This window comes from Cardiocondyla obscurior, linkage group LG14 (assembly GCF_019399895.1).
Source record: "Cardiocondyla obscurior isolate alpha-2009 linkage group LG14, Cobs3.1, whole genome shotgun sequence".
Lineage (NCBI taxonomy): Eukaryota > Metazoa > Arthropoda > Insecta > Hymenoptera > Formicidae > Cardiocondyla > Cardiocondyla obscurior.
Window position 1 is genome coordinate 44757 of NC_091877.1, and position 16415 is coordinate 61171.

The window sequence follows — 16415 nt, forward strand, 5'->3', positions numbered from 1 at the left end:
CGCTTGAGATTGCGCACACAATTTTCCAGTTGATTAAATTTTCAAGACAGAAGTTGCCCGCCGGTATTTTCCAAGTAATTTTCTTGTGCTCGCCGTCCCTGCCGCATTAATTTTTGAAATCGTCGCTCATACGTATATTTTCCAATTTAGCAATGTAATTAATGACTCACTTCTGAAAATGTTGCTCTACGTAATTGCTAAGTATTTATATTTAAAACTGATACTATTAATGGCCAATGTTTTATCGCGATAAATATTTATACCGCTTCATTACTCACTGTCTAGTTAATCTTTAATATAATTTTTCTACAAATTTAATTTTGTTTAATCGTACGCTGATGATGCATTTAATGCGATTAGTTTATCAATGGTACGTGTCACTCCGAAGATTAACGGTAAGCAAAAAGGCGATATAAATATCGTAAAACGCACGTCTGCACAAGATACGCAGTCATTGTTTCTAAATAATACTTTATAGAGAGTGCCAGCCGTCTGACTTGATCGGCTGAAAATAAAATTAAAAGTAAAGAATGTCGTACGATTATTGATTAAAAATGTTGTCTTATCGGCAAACCACGCGCTCGATTAACAATATATGTTCCATTTTATTTCAAGCTTAAATTTACGTAATAACAAAAAGAAAAAAAAACAGAAGAGAGAATAGAACACGTGCAGCTCTTTCATAAATTTAAATACGACAAAATTGTATAACGATTGTTTAAAAAAAAAAAAAAAAAAATTAATCTTCTCGTTCTAATTTGAGAATTTGTTCTCTTAATTTCAGGAGACTCGCGCTTCTGAACGAAAGGAAATCCTCGTCCCGAAACTAAAACCTTATCGGCCGGGTGAGTCGATTCTTTTTTCTCCTTTTGTAGGTTAATTAATCTATTGAAATTAAAATCAAGTTCCACGTTGCCGCTCGGCCCAGAAACGGCTCGTCGCGAATACCGCCGAGAATTTGAAATCGGAGCGAGCCTCGCGCGTTCTCCACCAAACTCGGCGACGGGCCCCCCTTCCCACCTCGCTACCGACCGGACGATTAGACCTCTGGTGGAGGGCGGAGGGAAACGGCGCCATGTTGGGTCCGTCGGCAGTGCGCCGCGTCAGTCGCCCGATGAATGCGACCGTGTATACGTCGGACGCACGAGCCATGAATTGAGCTCGCGTTCGCTCGTGCCGCGTCGTCGTTGTACCCCTTTTTTTTTTTTAATTTATCCCGTTTGCGCGTGCACACGGTGTTTGAAAAAAAAAAATTTTTTTTCTACTTCTTCCACGACCGCCTCAGACTTGGCTATTCGCGCGCGGGAGATCGAAGCACGGGAGTTTCCACGAGCGGGGAAGCCTGAGGGAAGTGCGGCGGGATAAAGCGCGCAACACATATCTCCGTGCAAAGTGCGTGCCTGCGAGTGACCGATCTTTCTCTCTTCCTCTCTCTTTCTCCGTCACGTCGTTGGTGCGCGGGCGAAAAGAGAGCGCGGGACTGAGAGAAACGGACGCGACAAGGGGGAACGAGGGCAAGGGGGAGGGAGAGTACGGCGTGCGATGGCTGTGCGGCCACGCATCGGCCCTTCCGGTGGTGAACGCGTTCCCGGAGGTGCCGGGGATCAGCCCGCTGTGCGATGGACCGCCAGGAGTATCCTCGTCGCCGCGGTCGCGCTCGCCGTTCTTCGCGGCGTCGACGACGTCGTGGCCATAAGATCGGGTGAGTGTCTCTCTCGAAACCTTAAACCGGAACGCCCCCCCAGGGGGACCGCCGTCGTTTGTTTTGAACATGTCGGCCGGTGGCCGAATCGCTTCCGCGCGGACTCTGCCGGGCGAAAACATCGTTGCTGCTTTTTTTTTTTTTTTTTTTTTTGCGCGTCCCGTAAAAAAATGCGTAAATATATACAAGGACTCGCGCGGATTTCTTTCGCGAAGACGGACGCGGCTGATCGCAGCTCGTACTTTTTCACCTCCGCGTCCCGTTAATCAACTCGCGTGGAGTACCGTAGTTTCAGGTCTGCGTGTCGGAACTGAAGAGTTTGCGATTAGATTGAAGTTTACAGATCGAGGCTCACAAGTTCGGTAAGCCAAATATTGATCCTCTCTCGTTTAGTTGAATTTCAACTTGATCATCCGGGTTGATCGATGACGAAATCGCCGACGATGCTATCCTCCACCTCCCGATTCACCGTTTTCCTCTGATAATAATCCGCGAGCGAAAGTTGGATACGAGGATCCTTGCGGGCTGGAAAAAAAAAAAAAAAAAAAAAAAAAAGATGCTCACTCCGCGGGGTCTGAATAACGGAAACGAAAGTTCGAAGCGAGTTAAAAGATAGCTCCGGTCCGAAGAGAATAATACTTTTGACGTGCGGGAACCCTGTTGTCTACCTCGAACGGATTCTCGTTCGGGGAATATGATAAGCCGACAATGACAGGCCACGAGAACCTTTTAACTTGTTAATTAGTTTCTCGCGAATCTGATAGGAAGATCGCCGCGCTAAACGCGGCAATGAAACCTCTTTGTTTCCATTTCGAGCACGAGGCTCACCTCGGGGTCTCCCACCTGCCGGCTCCGATCGCCTGGAAGTTCGGGGAACCGTCCAACGGAGCCAAGGTCACTCTCCGGGCCCGTCTCTTTTTCGTCACCTTGAACGCGAACGCAACTAGCTGTCTATTGTCACCGCGGCGTAATGGGTTACACTCTCCTCCCTCTTTTTTTTTTTCTCCTTTTTTTTTCTATCACGATCCTCGCGATCGCGGAGGAGGAAACGGCCGTGCGAGAGGCGCGAAAGGCGGAAACCGGTTTCCATCGAGGCGAAGGGACCGAAAACGTCGCCGAATCGCTCTAACCGGGCTCCGTCTTCTTCCGTCCGAGATCTTTTTCTCTCCCCTTCCACCCCGAGTTTTCACATATTTCCCGCCGATCATCCTGCGCCAGGATCGTGGCGCTTCCCCGTGAGAAACCGGTTTCGCGTGACTTCGAGAAAAGGTATGACACAACGTTCGTGTTTGGATTGCGCGCCCGGGGAAAACAATGCCTTTGATAACGACGGGTCCTGTCTTTCACGTTTCGTCAACCCATGGGGGATTGTAAGCTGCTCGCGCGAAGAAAAGCGAGATGGTTTCGGGATAGATAAAACGCTGCGATGTATACCTCCCCGTAATCTCCGACACGTCGAATATCAGAAGCGGGCGTGTTTACGTTATCCGATCTACCGATACCCCCGATATACGTCCAGGTTACTTCGACCTAACGAAGGAAAAATAAAAAAGGAAAAAAAATGTTACGAAAGAAGCGGAAATGCAACGTCGACGAGTTTACGAAATGTTTTTTTTTTTTTTTTTTTAAACATGTTAAATTGCAAACTAAATATTAATTACAGTCCTTCGTTTGTAAAATCGACAAACGTTATTGTCTAAAAATAATATCCGCAGGAAATCCTTAATTTATTATCGAGATCTATATTCACGCTGCATGGTTTTTTTTTTTTTTTACGAATTTATTGAGAGCCGCGATGACGTGAAAGCTATATTTGTCCCGAGTTTCGGGAGACTGACGTTTTAATACGAATTTAATACGAATCGAACGTTTTCGCGAAACTCGGTATATCCGTTTTCGTTTACGCGACGTCAATCAAACGGCTCACCTGCCGTTTGTTGTCGTCGACGGGTTCGAAAAATTTAACGGCGCAATTCCAACAAGACGTGTTGTGCCTCGATCGCAATCTACACGTCGCCGATTCGCGTGATGCCGTTCCGCGAGTAATATTAATGAAGAGCCTCCTTTTTTTTTCTTCCTCTTCTCGTCCACACTCGTACTTTTTTCACGCACGCGGCACACATTCAATCGCTAAGATAACACCGGCGGATAAATATCAATATGTTTTCACGATCGGTTAAATTAAATCTCTGACCTTCCTCTATGAACTCGTTACTCAATCCGGAATGCGTCGGCCACTTAAAAACTTTATCGGATCCTACCCTCGGGTTCTTTCCGCGTCCTAAAAGAAAGGAAAAATACTCAATTAATTTTATTTCTACGCTTTCTTTCTTATTCTTATTTTTTTTTCGCTGCTTCGTTTCGCGGTCTAGAAGAAAGAAGAACCTTTGCTCGGTTGTTTGTCAGAATCTAAAGTAATTATCACATTTCTCCGCGATTTTTCCTTCGCCGAGAATAATTTAAATAATTTACGTGTATTAGTTGAAGATAAAAAAAATTCTATTTAATCTCAATGCTAGCTTTCTCACAAGTTTTGATAAAAAATTGCTTCAACGAAGTAAATTCTTCACGTCGGTCTTCCCGGCGACCGTTTTCTGTACTTCGAGAAGAGCGTTTCTTTTAGTCCTTACAAAAAAGCTCGTGTGCACGCCGTTGTGGGCCACGGATGAGACAAGTGGGACGAATCAGTGGGTCAACGAAACGACCTTCGTACTCGAGAGCGCCGCGAGTTTGCAAGCTCTGATTCCCGCAACGTTCGCGCAAGGCGAGAAAGTTCTTTTCCCCCTTGAGGAGTCGTCGTGGGCCTTTGACGTATCTAGAGCCGATCTCTCCGTGTGCGAAGATCCGATTAAGCAGCAGCTCTTTAATTTTCGATAACAGTTTGGCTGGCACGAAACGCCACGAGTTGCCGCAAACATCTTCCTCTTTTTTTTCTTTTTTTATTTTATTTTATTTTTTTTTTCTACAAACGTCAAAGTAGTTATCGTCGGTCAAGAAAAGCACGATAGATTATTTTCAAGCGCTATATTTACTGGACTGGTTATTTATACATGTATCTCAAGGTTAGACGCTTTATGAAACTGGCTCTATCCGCGAGACCTTCTCGATAAGCGAAGCATTCTAATTCGCGATCGAAAGCGGGAGCACGAATAGAAGAGATAGTCTTCCGAATTTTCAATCTCCATGCTTTTCTCCCAAAATTTTCCCGAGTGAAATTTCACGTCTCTCTTATGGGACGACATTTTCTTTCTTTTTTTTTTTTTTTGCGGTCGGAGGAAACGACGTTTCCTGAATACGAAATCGAGTAGCGGCATCGGCGGAAACTCACGAAGTCACGATCGGCCGATAGGCAACGGCCGCCGTGCGGCCACCGAAAGCGCGAACTCTCGTAAAAACGAGGAAGAAGAAATCGCAAACGGCGACGTCGTGATCGGGATGAACGCAAGGGGAGGGGAAAAAAATTAAAAAAAAAAATTATGCGGCGATCGACGACCTCCGGATCGTCGCGGCGGTCTGCGCGGAGTCCGCTTCTATTTATAGAAAACGATCGAATTGCAGTTTCCGCGGTTGCTCCGCCGTCTTCGAGCGACGATCAGCCAGCGGCTGCCGCGATTTCGTCCAGACGTCGCGCCGTCACGTGCGACCGATCGCATTTATCGCCTCTAGGAGCAGAACGACGACGGTGCGTTCAAATATTTATTTCGCGTTACATTAGAGAGAATGACTCAAATATTTACGCCTCGCTCACCCGCGAAAGAAGCGGAGGAAAACCATTCGCGAAGAGGGAGCGACAATATTTGACCGGACTCGAGGAATTTACCCGCGGTACGGTCCTCGAGCGAGGACGTTGTCGGGCCCGTACGTCGCGCGCGAAGGCAAACTTTCATTGATACGAGGTTTCTGCGCGACTTCAAAGGCCTATGGGCCCTTGGGAGCGCCCGTTCGAGATGGCCAGCGTGGCGCGGACAGACGTAAGGCGTCGAATAAATTTATTATAGGTGAAGGAGGAGACCCTTCTCTCTCTCTCTCTCTCTCTCTCTCTCTCTCTCTCTCTCTCTCTCTCTTCCTCTCTATCTCTCTCCGTCTCACCTTCTTTCTAGACGCGAGGAAGCGAAAGAACCGCCCGTTCTACGGCGGCTTGTCCTTCTTCCCGGCCTGCTCCTCGTGTTCGTGCTCGCGGTGAGATAGCCTGGGCTCTCCTCGCGGCTGGCAGGTAAAGTCAGTAGGCGGGCTCAGGTTCGTTCACCTCGGCCTAGCGGCCGACCGTATAGCGGGATCCTGGCTTTCCAGCGGGCACGTCGCGCTCGCCGTCGTCGTCATCGTCGTCGTCATCGCCGTCGTGTCGTAATCGTAGCGATCGCACCACCCGGTACGCATATACCCGCGCAACGCGGCACGCACAATTACGTGTCCCCGCACGTTCCCGTGCTCCCGACATCCGCGCGAACACCTTCGCACCTGCGGAAGAAAAAAAAGAAAAAATGGATCCGCCTCTCTCCGCGCGCATACATCAAGCCGCTGCAGGCCCCCCCTGGGCGGCGGACTTGAATTAATTCGCCGCGCCGTTAATTACGCCCGAACGAATTTGCGCTCTTCCGCGGAAACGGCGGGGGCGTCGAAAGGTTATCTATTGTTTAAAAGCCGTGGAGATTAGTTTTACTATGTTTATTCTGACGTAATGATTTATATCTGTATTTGTAATCGAAAGAGACCGAGAGGTCTGGAGTAATTTATACTCTGGGAATGTAGATTATATAAATGTAAAAATAATTCTTGAACTACGATGAAGAGCGTGGCGTAAAATGCGCTTTTTTCCGCGCTGGTAACGTCGAAAAACGAATTCGTCGTGATTATACGTTGCAGTATCTAATCTGTCTCGGTGGGAGAAGAAAAAAAGATAATAAAAAAAAAAAAAGAAATGAGTCGCGCTGCAGATCTGTAGTGGAGGATTCGGATGGAGTACGTTTTATTACCGCGTATTTAAGCCGACAGATTGCAGGAAGTATGCGAGCGTATCGCGAAATTGTCCGATAAAGAGGAACGTGTCGGATGATTCGTCACAAAAAAAAAAAAGGGGGAAGATAGAGAGAAAGGGAGAGACAGAAAGAGAGAGAAACAAACGTTTATCAAACTGCCTCGTGCGATTTCACGGACTGACCGCATACAAGGTAACGGACGAGTCTGATAGACGGTGCATTGTTGTACGCCGCCAAAGACACGCGTTGCACGATTTACAGAGCTTATTTGGAAAAGGAAATCCAAGATCCTTTCTAGCGACTAGCTCGAGATGCCTTTAAAAGATTTGAAGAATCTGAATTCTTGATGAAAAAAATCTTCTCAGATCTTTTCAGAAGATTTCACGTGATTTTTCTCTTCAGAAAAATGTTCAAAGTTGTTTCTAAAAGCAATAAAAAGGAATTTTTTTTTTTTTTTTCCCCCTAAAAATCGATGCTCGGTAAAGCATCTCCTGATTCCTCTAACTGCATCCCTCGCGAGCTCCAGTTGCTTCACAGCCGCGGATCCTCGCGATTATCATATCATTCGCAATTCGAGCAGCGACGCCATGGGGTAGAATTTACGATGAAAACGGTACATTTCCACTTGTCGGATGACTTTAATAATTCCATTTACCGTGAATTACCGTACCGCCGAGGGTCACCTGCATATCGGCGAGAGATCGCGGCGGATTTTTCCGGCCGATGGCAAATTGATGCCAACCCCGCGTGGGAAACATCAACTTTCACCCACGGGACCAGAAGTAAACTCGTAGCGCGCGAGTATAACGGCTCTTCGTGTTTCAACGAATCGCGGCCTAGTGTTTGCCAAGTAGAGATAAAAAGAAAGAAAGAGAACGAGAGAGGTGAAGGGGGAGAGCCTTGATTATAGTTCTAGCGTGTTTTTTTTTTTTTTTTTCTTCTTTTTTAAGACTTTTAATTTTACGAACATCTGCCGCGACGTACACCGTTGCAATTCTTTTATCTTCACCTTTAAGTATCCCCGGTAATTGGATCTTGAATTAACGTTTTGAAGAGGCAATCCCACGCTTAAAAATTGAAGCTCCCTTTTATTTCTTCCGCCGTTTAATTAAATCGGGAGATTAAACGTAATCTTGTAATTCAATTAGGCCGCGTTACAAAGCTGCGGTTCTGGAAGTGATCGCACGGCCGCGAATCCTTGAAAGTGTCTCTTCGAAAAATTCTCGTCTAAGAACTGGTCGCGCCAGACGTGAGATAACGAATGTACGTAGCTGTTCGTTGAAAATACCGCTCAACGACATTTCTTAATGAATGGCGCGTGTCCACAAAGAGCACCATTGTTCCATTCGCTCATTCAATTATTCATGCACTCGCATTATCTGTTATCTGCGCTACTGGGGTAATCTTTCTCTTAGGGGTGACTTTGAATAAATATTTGTCACTGATACATAATCAATCGCGAGAAAGATTTGCCAATGCGCCGGAGTTATTCTCATTTTTTAAAAATTATTAATTAATTGATTTATTATTGTGTTATATTTTTTTTTTTTTTTTACTTTCAAACCCTTTGTTTCCGCCTACCGTCATAAATTTTCGTTGATTAGGTTAGCAGCGCGTAATCATTAAAATTATTACATAAATATTTTTCACTCGTCGTTAGACGAATATTAATTCTGAAAGCATTGAGAACAAATTGCAGTTAATTTTAAACGAAGATTCATTCGCGAAGAAGACGGTCCTCGAAAGCGAGTCTCCGCCGCCTGCTTGTTAAAGACTTGATAACTCTGGTCTCGTTAAGGACCCGAAAAAACCGCGAGGACGTTGGTCGGAGACGCCAATGTAGGGCCCTTTGCCCTTTGATACCGCGATCGATCACAACGGGCTCGAATCGCGCCACCCTGTATATACGCGCGCAGCGTCCGCAGTCTAGATTCGCTTCTTCTAGCGGACGAGGAGCTCTATACTCAGCGAATTCTTCGTTGCCTCTCACGAACGTGCACCTCGCGTGCGTGCGTGCGTGCGTGCGTGCGTGCGCGTGCACTCTCGGAGAGTGCGCCTACCTGCACACGCACACACGCCGAATTGCAGGACATTAAACCCCGACCGAATGCAGATTCGCGCTCGCTCGAACGAGCGCGGCAAATCGAAGGCGAGGCCTGCACGTGTGCCGGGCTGATAAACGTGTGGCGGCGGAGGAGGCGGCGGCGGAGAGGAAGGCGAGGAGATCCCCTTAACGGCAATGACAATCCCGCATTAGCTCGTGATATAATGTTTACAATGTAACTCGCTTGCATAACGGGTGTCCCGCTACGATTTTTCCTCGGTCGTTTTTTCCCGGCGAAACCGGTGGCGGCGAAGGAAAGGGCGAGAAACGAGCACCGCGGCGGGGGGAGAGGGGGGTTTCGTCATCGGGCGATATGTCGATGTAAAATTTATTGCATCCGTAATGTAAGCGGGAGCGTGACACAAAAATGTGTTCCGTACGACGTAATGATTTAATTTCGCGTAATCGGTTAGGCGCGAGAACTGGGGCAAACCTACATGCTTTCTGCATAATAAAATTGTAAACCGAACGCGCGGATCCGAATTCGATCCGGATGCGGTTCTCCGTGCCGCGTTCGCGTTCCCCCGCGTCGAAAAATTTCACCTCGTCATGAGAGATGAATTTTTTTTGTTTCCCTTTTTTTTTTCTTTTTTCTTTTTTCTTTTTTTTCTTTTTCTTTCTTTTCGTCGGCGATCTACTCGACCCGGCGGCGGGCCCGAGCGTGGCGAAACGCGAAACGAGAGGAGAAAGATCGACGGGCACGCAGGCGGCTGAATATTTTTTCGAGAAGTAGGCAGTTTCGCGGATAAAAATCGCCGCGTAGAGCCGTTTCGGGAATCTCCGATTCGGACCCGGCGGGGAGAAGCTGAAATTATGCGAGAGATCTCGTCGCACGATAAGAATACGAGGCGCGCCCGATAATTTGCGGTGCGCAATCGATCGAATTAACGCGACGAAGTGGCACAGAAACGAAGGAAGGTCAATGGCACCGAAGAGTCACACGAAAATCGCGCGGCGACAGATCTCGCTGCGAGTGCGACGTGTCGCTTCGCCATACCGGGTGGCCCGAAGGGAAATGACGCCGGATCTACATCGAATTTACTCGGGAAAGAAAAATGAAAAAAAAAAAAAAAAAAAATAAAATAAAATAAAATAAAAAAAAGGAGAAGAAAGAAAAAGAGAAATTCGTCGAACTTCCCGCGGCTGAAATCCGAAAAGTTGCTTCTCTCCAGCGCGCCGGGTTAATAATCGGCGATCGCTCGGCGGCCACTTAAAACAATCATTTTTCCCACAATGGTTACGGATAATGACAACTAATAGCTGCCAGCCACTTATTTCGTGCTTTTGTAATTACATGTTTTTCATCTCTCCGGCCCGTACATCGAAGATGTGACTGCAGAGAACGAAATTTCTATTTCTCTGAACGACGTTACGTCGGAGTCGAAAAGCTAAGGGGGCAGGAAAGGGGAGTTCGATGCTCGTCGCCCCCAACGGTGTAATATTAAGTATGCGGGATTCAGATTATATCTCGACGCGGCTTATTTCGCGCTCTGCCAGCTCCGGTACGTTCGGAAATCGGCCTCCGCGTCGATTTCCTCCGTAGGAAAGTGTTCGAAACGAAAATCGCGCCTACGTTCGTTGACGTGTAACGTGCCCAGACGACCGGGGCATTAGCACGCCAAGCGTTAATTACCTTAAACGTTTCGCTAATTCTCTCACAATCGACTTAGAGATTGCACGTACCTCGCGTGTCGATGCACCCTTGGCCGTTCGTTGCACATCGTCCGTGAGTTTTCACGAAATTCCGCTTGTCGACGGTGGGCTGCTTAATTCGACCATCTACAGTCTTCCCTGTAATTAAAAAAAAAATTCTATTAATTATAATTAAAAACAAATTTAAAATGCGACTTCTAATTAGTCAATTGAAATGTTACGAATGGAGAAAAAACGATCTGGGTATCTCGTATATTTTTTTTCTTTTTTTCTCTCTCTCAAAACCTGGCCAACTTTCGGATGGTTCTAAACGATTTTTATTAATTTATTGACCTACTCGCGGAAAGGAGGATGGGAATCGGCGCCGCGAGAGATTTTTCTTCGGCAGATTATCAATCGGGGGATTTCATCGTGGCCTTGTATCACGTACTACGAGCCCGATGTACGCCGAGTGGCTGAATGACACTAGGCTTGCCGACAATATATGTGTCGCACGACGTTCGTTGATCTGAGTGATCCAATTAGCGATCCAGGCCGTGCTGTACCAATTCCTCCGAACGTTCCTCTGGACGCGTCGACGACTTGTACAATTGTCTTGTAACTGATCGCTTGCAATTGATTTCCTCCGTATCTCCTCCGATTATTATTAGAAAATGATACTCGCGCGTCGCGGAATACGTGTCTGAAAGTCGTGTCCCTCCTACATGTTTACTCTTTGCACTTTGTCCCTTTTCCTATCAACGGCGTACGCGACGATGGCTGAATGTATTAGATTACATTTTTAATAACTTGACGTAACGTAAAAAGATATCGCTATATCAACCGCACAAAGTACATATCTACAGAAATGTATTAATATTAATATTTGCACGAACGCAACATATACTCGAGTACAATTAAATGTAATTTTTTATTTTTTTTGATTTTTTTTTGCGACGTGTGCAAAGTGCAGGGAATCACGTCGTCTCTTTTTACGCTTCTCTTAAGAAGCCGCGGAGGAACCTCTCGCTTCAGCGCGGTGGAAGGTGTTCGTCATTGAATTCCTCGACTTTGCATTGTAATATCCTCGCTCATCTGGCATGTAGGGCAAAGATAGACACTTCTTTCCTTTACGCAACGAGACCTCGAGATATTGATTAAGCCCACTAAGAACCCAATCTGTCATCTAGCCGTTACTACGATACGATAAACGCTCTGCACCAGTTGCCTCGCATGTATTATACGTTAACGATGCACGGGGGCCGATCTTCGTCGCGCACGCTTGGCGCCGCGCGGCTCGCGCCTCGAGCCTCGAGCCTCGATTCGGTCCCAATAAATAATTGCACCGATAACGGACGGGCGGCTTTTTTTCGCGCAATGGGACGGGCTCGATCCTCCGTTACGCGGGCGAGCGATAAGCGGAAACCTTGCGGAAACTATCTCCGGCGATTAAGTTAAGGTCAATATAAGATCTGTTTTCTGCCTGGTACCGACTAAGGTCGGCGCTCGGCCTCTTCGAATCCGGCACCCCGCCTTGCGTCCCGCTCATCGTCGTATGCATGTATGACGCCGGCGACGTGTCGACGCAGCGGTACAGGCCGGCTGGCTATTGCACCGTCTGGTACGAGCGAGAGAGCCGCTGAAAGAGCATCCGCCTCTCACGCGAGCGCGAAGGTGAACGCCGCGGCTGCGTGCCGATGTCATAGGACGAGCGGCATGGCGTGCCCGATACGTTACTTAACAATACGTTATATCACATTGTTGAAGCCTGTTGAGCATCTGCGCCCGATACCGAGGCAGATTATGCCAACTGATACTAAATGACTGATACTAAATAATCAATCAACACAATCTCGCCTCTGAGCGATCCTTTATGGCGTTACGTACGCGCGGTTGCACATTTCTAATTAAAAAAGAAAAAAAAAAGTTTTTTTTTTTTTTACCAGCAGCTAAATTTATAATGATTGTCGGCGGTGAGTGTGTTACGATAAAAAATGCTTATTTAGTGGATTTAATTATGAATTGATAATTTGATTATGCAACGGCGCGATGAGATAAAGCGTAAAGTAAAGCGAAATAAAATATCATTAAAATGTCAACCGATGTGATTTAACGTAGGTGGGTTTACTCGATTTTGATACCAATTAAAACGAAATGTGAAGCATATTGGGAAATAATATGCAAAAACTTTAACAATCGGTTCTAAATACTTTACACGTTTCTATACAATGAATCACGGTGATATTTATTCGTTTAAGTTGTTGCAAAATGTTTTGAAATGGCTCTATCGGCAAAGCTTGAAGATAAGAAACGTTATAAAATAAAAATAACTCGCTTCTTGCATTTTTCACGGAATTCTGCACGTTAAAAATCGCTGTTACGATACCGGCACAATAAAATTATACGCATTATTATATACAACTTTTTCTTTTTAATACTATACAGCGCAAAAGACAAAAAAAAAATTAAAATAATAATGCCAAAAACTTTAATCATCCACTTGTATACCTTGCGGTATTTAAAGAGAATCGTATCGCTTAAATGTAACGGCAAACCTTACGAGACAACGATAAGCGAATTAATAATTCCCCCCGGTGTCTCGCGCGGAATTCTACGCGCTGAAATATCACCGTGTTATCATTTGACTTTAAATGGCGAAGAAAAAGCCTCCGCGCCGCTTTATGAGATTGTTCAATTCACATCATATAAGATTTGATGCATCGCTTCATTTCTCAGCGAGATCCGCAGGCCGCTTCTGAATGAAACGTCGGGCGAAGCGGAGCAATAAATTGCGGAATGCGATGTTCAAAATTGATTGCGAACGCGGCGCGGGGGCTTTCCCGGTTTCCGCTGGCGGATCTAACGATCCGCGTGCCGGATCTGTGCAATACGAAAATAAATATCGCGGGGTGGAGGAGGAGGGGGCGGGAGAGAGAGAGAGAGAAGAAGAAGAAAAAAATAAAAATCTCGTGCACGCGGTGTATCATGGGCGACTATCCGTCTTCGATATTTGCATTCCTACTCCGCAATGCACATTCCCTCCCGGCTGCCGTCGGTGCTCTGCTCGTACCAGGCCGCGCAGCCTGGCACGAACGCTGCACTTCCAAGCCGGGGCCATTTCCTCTCCTCTGCTCTCCTCTCTAGTGCCATCAGCGTCTCTCTTCTACTCTCATTGTCTCCCTTCCCCTAATCGGCGGCCGCTCCTCACCTCTCACAGCCTCCTCTGTGCGTCTCTCTCTCTCTTTCTCTTTTTCCCGGTTTCTTTCTTTCTTTTTTTTTTTTTTTTTTTTTTTTTTTTCTTCTTCTCTCTCTCTCTCTCTCTTTTTCTCTCTCTAGTCTCTTCTCTCGCGATGATGAGGCACCCACATACACAGAACGTGGCTTACTTACACACCTCAAGCTCTCACCTCCTCCGTGCTCTCCTCACTTTCCTTCGCAGATCCCAGCGATCTACGTGCTTCGCTTCTGCATCGAACGCCGTCGCGGAAAATGATCGATCGGTTATGCGCCGCATCCGAAATGCCGATTTGCTTATTTATTAAGACCCGAGACGGTGTATCGAATTAATATCATTTTTTCGAAAATTGATCGCCCCGCTTCTGAGAGGTCGCGGAAAACTGGCGTTCTGTTTCGTCACTTTCTCTAGCTTCAACGATGTACGGGCTTACTCGCCGAAGTAGTAACGTTATACGGAGGCGAGAACCGCGCGGTGCATGGAACGCGGCCTCGAAGCGACCGGGTAATTCTACGTGTACCTGCGAGAAGGTTTCAGGGCACATTGAAATTTGAATTCAGGGCACGTTCGCGTTAACGAATGCTCTGAAAGGTATGCAGCGGAGGAAAAACTTCGCCCGACGCGACATTTTCTATTTTATATGTATATCACATGCTTCATCTGAGCGTGACCGATTTTTTTTTTCTTTTTCTTTTTTTTTTTCTTCTTTCTTTTTTTTTTTTTTCTCTCTTTTTCAAGCATTAATCACAACGTTGTCAGCCGATTGCACAGCGCAGGATCGCTTTCTCGTCCAAGGACAATGTATCAAGGATCCTCCCGCGATGGGAAAGTCTCCGTAAACGGACCTCGATTGCCATCACCGCGCGATAGGTCCTTTTACGCGAGGAGATCAGTTTTCCTTTCATAACGCGAGATCGGCTTGGAAAAAGAAAAAGAAAAAAAAAATAAAAAAGCCGCGTGGATACAATCGAGGGAAACTTATTAACTTAAATAGGACAGTTGCAAATGATTTTTCTTTATACGGAATTTAGATGAAAGAAAGAAGAAGGTTCAGGCCGCGGGTTTCTTAAAAGGTTTCCATTTCATGAAAATACTGGAAAACGAAAAACTGTCGCGATCATCACAATTGTGCAATTAATATAATTATTTAACTTTTACATTAATAATTTTTTTTTCTTTTTTTTACAATTTTATGCGAAATGTCAAATGTTAATTTCGCGCGTCAGTCGTTTATTAGTTTTCTTTTATTATTTTGAAAATTCTGGTGAGCGCCAGATTGCGAAAAGTTTTCTCGAATCTCGTTAGGTTTCGGAAATTATTCGTTTCTCGCAACGGCCGTCTTGCGTTTCTGTCGTTCAGGAAACGACGACACGCTCGCGTTTGCAGGAAAAAAAAAACGTGCGAGTTACGATATAAATCCGGATTTCTCTCTTTGAACGATTGACATCGCGGGACGTGCATGGCGCGCGCTTATTATTATCTTTATTACCGCTAATAATTCAAAAGCGTCATCGAGCAGCGCGATGACGACGACACTCGAATATTAATAGGCGGGCATTTACATAACGACGCTCGTGAAAAATGCCGCGCCGTTATGCAAATTTCTACCCGCTTCAGCCGATGAACAAAAAGTCACCTGCGAACAATGCGACCTGGACGGAGTACAAGCCGGTTATCGCGCCTCTTCTTATCACACCTCGCGGATGCTGCGCAGCAACTTTATCAAGCCGCGCCGAAACGTTTCCGCGACACACGGCGTGGAAACTAATTACTCATTTTCGCCTCTAAAGAAAAGTGATTCCCGAGAAACCATCTCAACGTTATGCAAAGAGACGCGATATTATATAACTCATATAATTTATAAAGATTATGTGAACGTTTACGTATCCGTCTATCTACATACTCGTCTAATTATATCTAGCCTCTGCATTTGTGATGGAGCGCGTAAATTACCGCAATTAGGAAGACGTTTTGAAGCGATCTTAATTTTCACCCGTGAGTCTCGCATCGGTGTTAAGATCTTTTCTAGTATTTCTGCTTTTCGATTCACCATAGACGGGAAAAATAAAAGCAGGAAACTTTTGCCTTGTAATCGAAACTACTTCTGATCGACGTATCTTTTATATACGATCGGTTTCATTGTACTATCAATCATATATTTAACTTATTCTTCTGCGTATTAATATTAATGAGAAGATTTTTGCGGCTGATATTTCTAAGATTTCATATTAATTCATGACGCTAGTATTTTTACCGGAAAACAACCAACTGCCTTTTATTAAAAATGAAGAATAATGTCTATCTTCCATTAAAAATAAAAAAAAAAATATGAACAAGATTCATTTATAGAAAAGACGATTAAGACAAGAAATTAAATATTGCTTGCAATATTCCTGTCGTTATCAAAATATATTAAACAAAACAAAAAAATTGCGAATTAAATTCCCATCCAGAAGTAATCATTTTTATTTTTGCGTCAGACTGTGAAAAGAAATTAAATCGCCAGAGTTTAATTCGACTCGTCCATTTCAATGATAATTTCTACAAATGAGTAATTTGTATTCAAAAATAAATTAATATTCGCATCTGGAGAATCGAAAAGTTCATCGTGTCACTGCATTCAAGAGTCCCAAAACTTTCCCGACGAGTTTCTTCAATTGAAAAAAAAAAATATAGATCGGCCTCGATCGCATTTCAAAACGTTAAGGTGAATTAAATACAAAGTAATTTATCTAAATAATGTCGATCTAAAATTCTCTCTAACCG

General features: G+C 45.2%; 1 protein-coding gene across 1 annotated transcript in view; it reads left to right on the forward strand.

Annotated features, from left to right (window-relative positions):
- The first annotated feature begins 1185 nt into the window (after positions 1 to 1185).
- The window catches only part of Mgl (low-density lipoprotein receptor-related protein megalin), a 40798-nt gene continuing 25568 nt past the window's right edge, over positions 1186 to 16415 (forward strand). Inside the window, exon 1 of the mRNA XM_070666193.1 lies at positions 1186 to 1702. Within this exon, the coding sequence (XP_070522294.1) occupies positions 1543 to 1702 (160 nt within the window). The 5' untranslated portion in view covers positions 1186 to 1542. The remainder of the gene's footprint in view (positions 1703 to 16415) is intronic.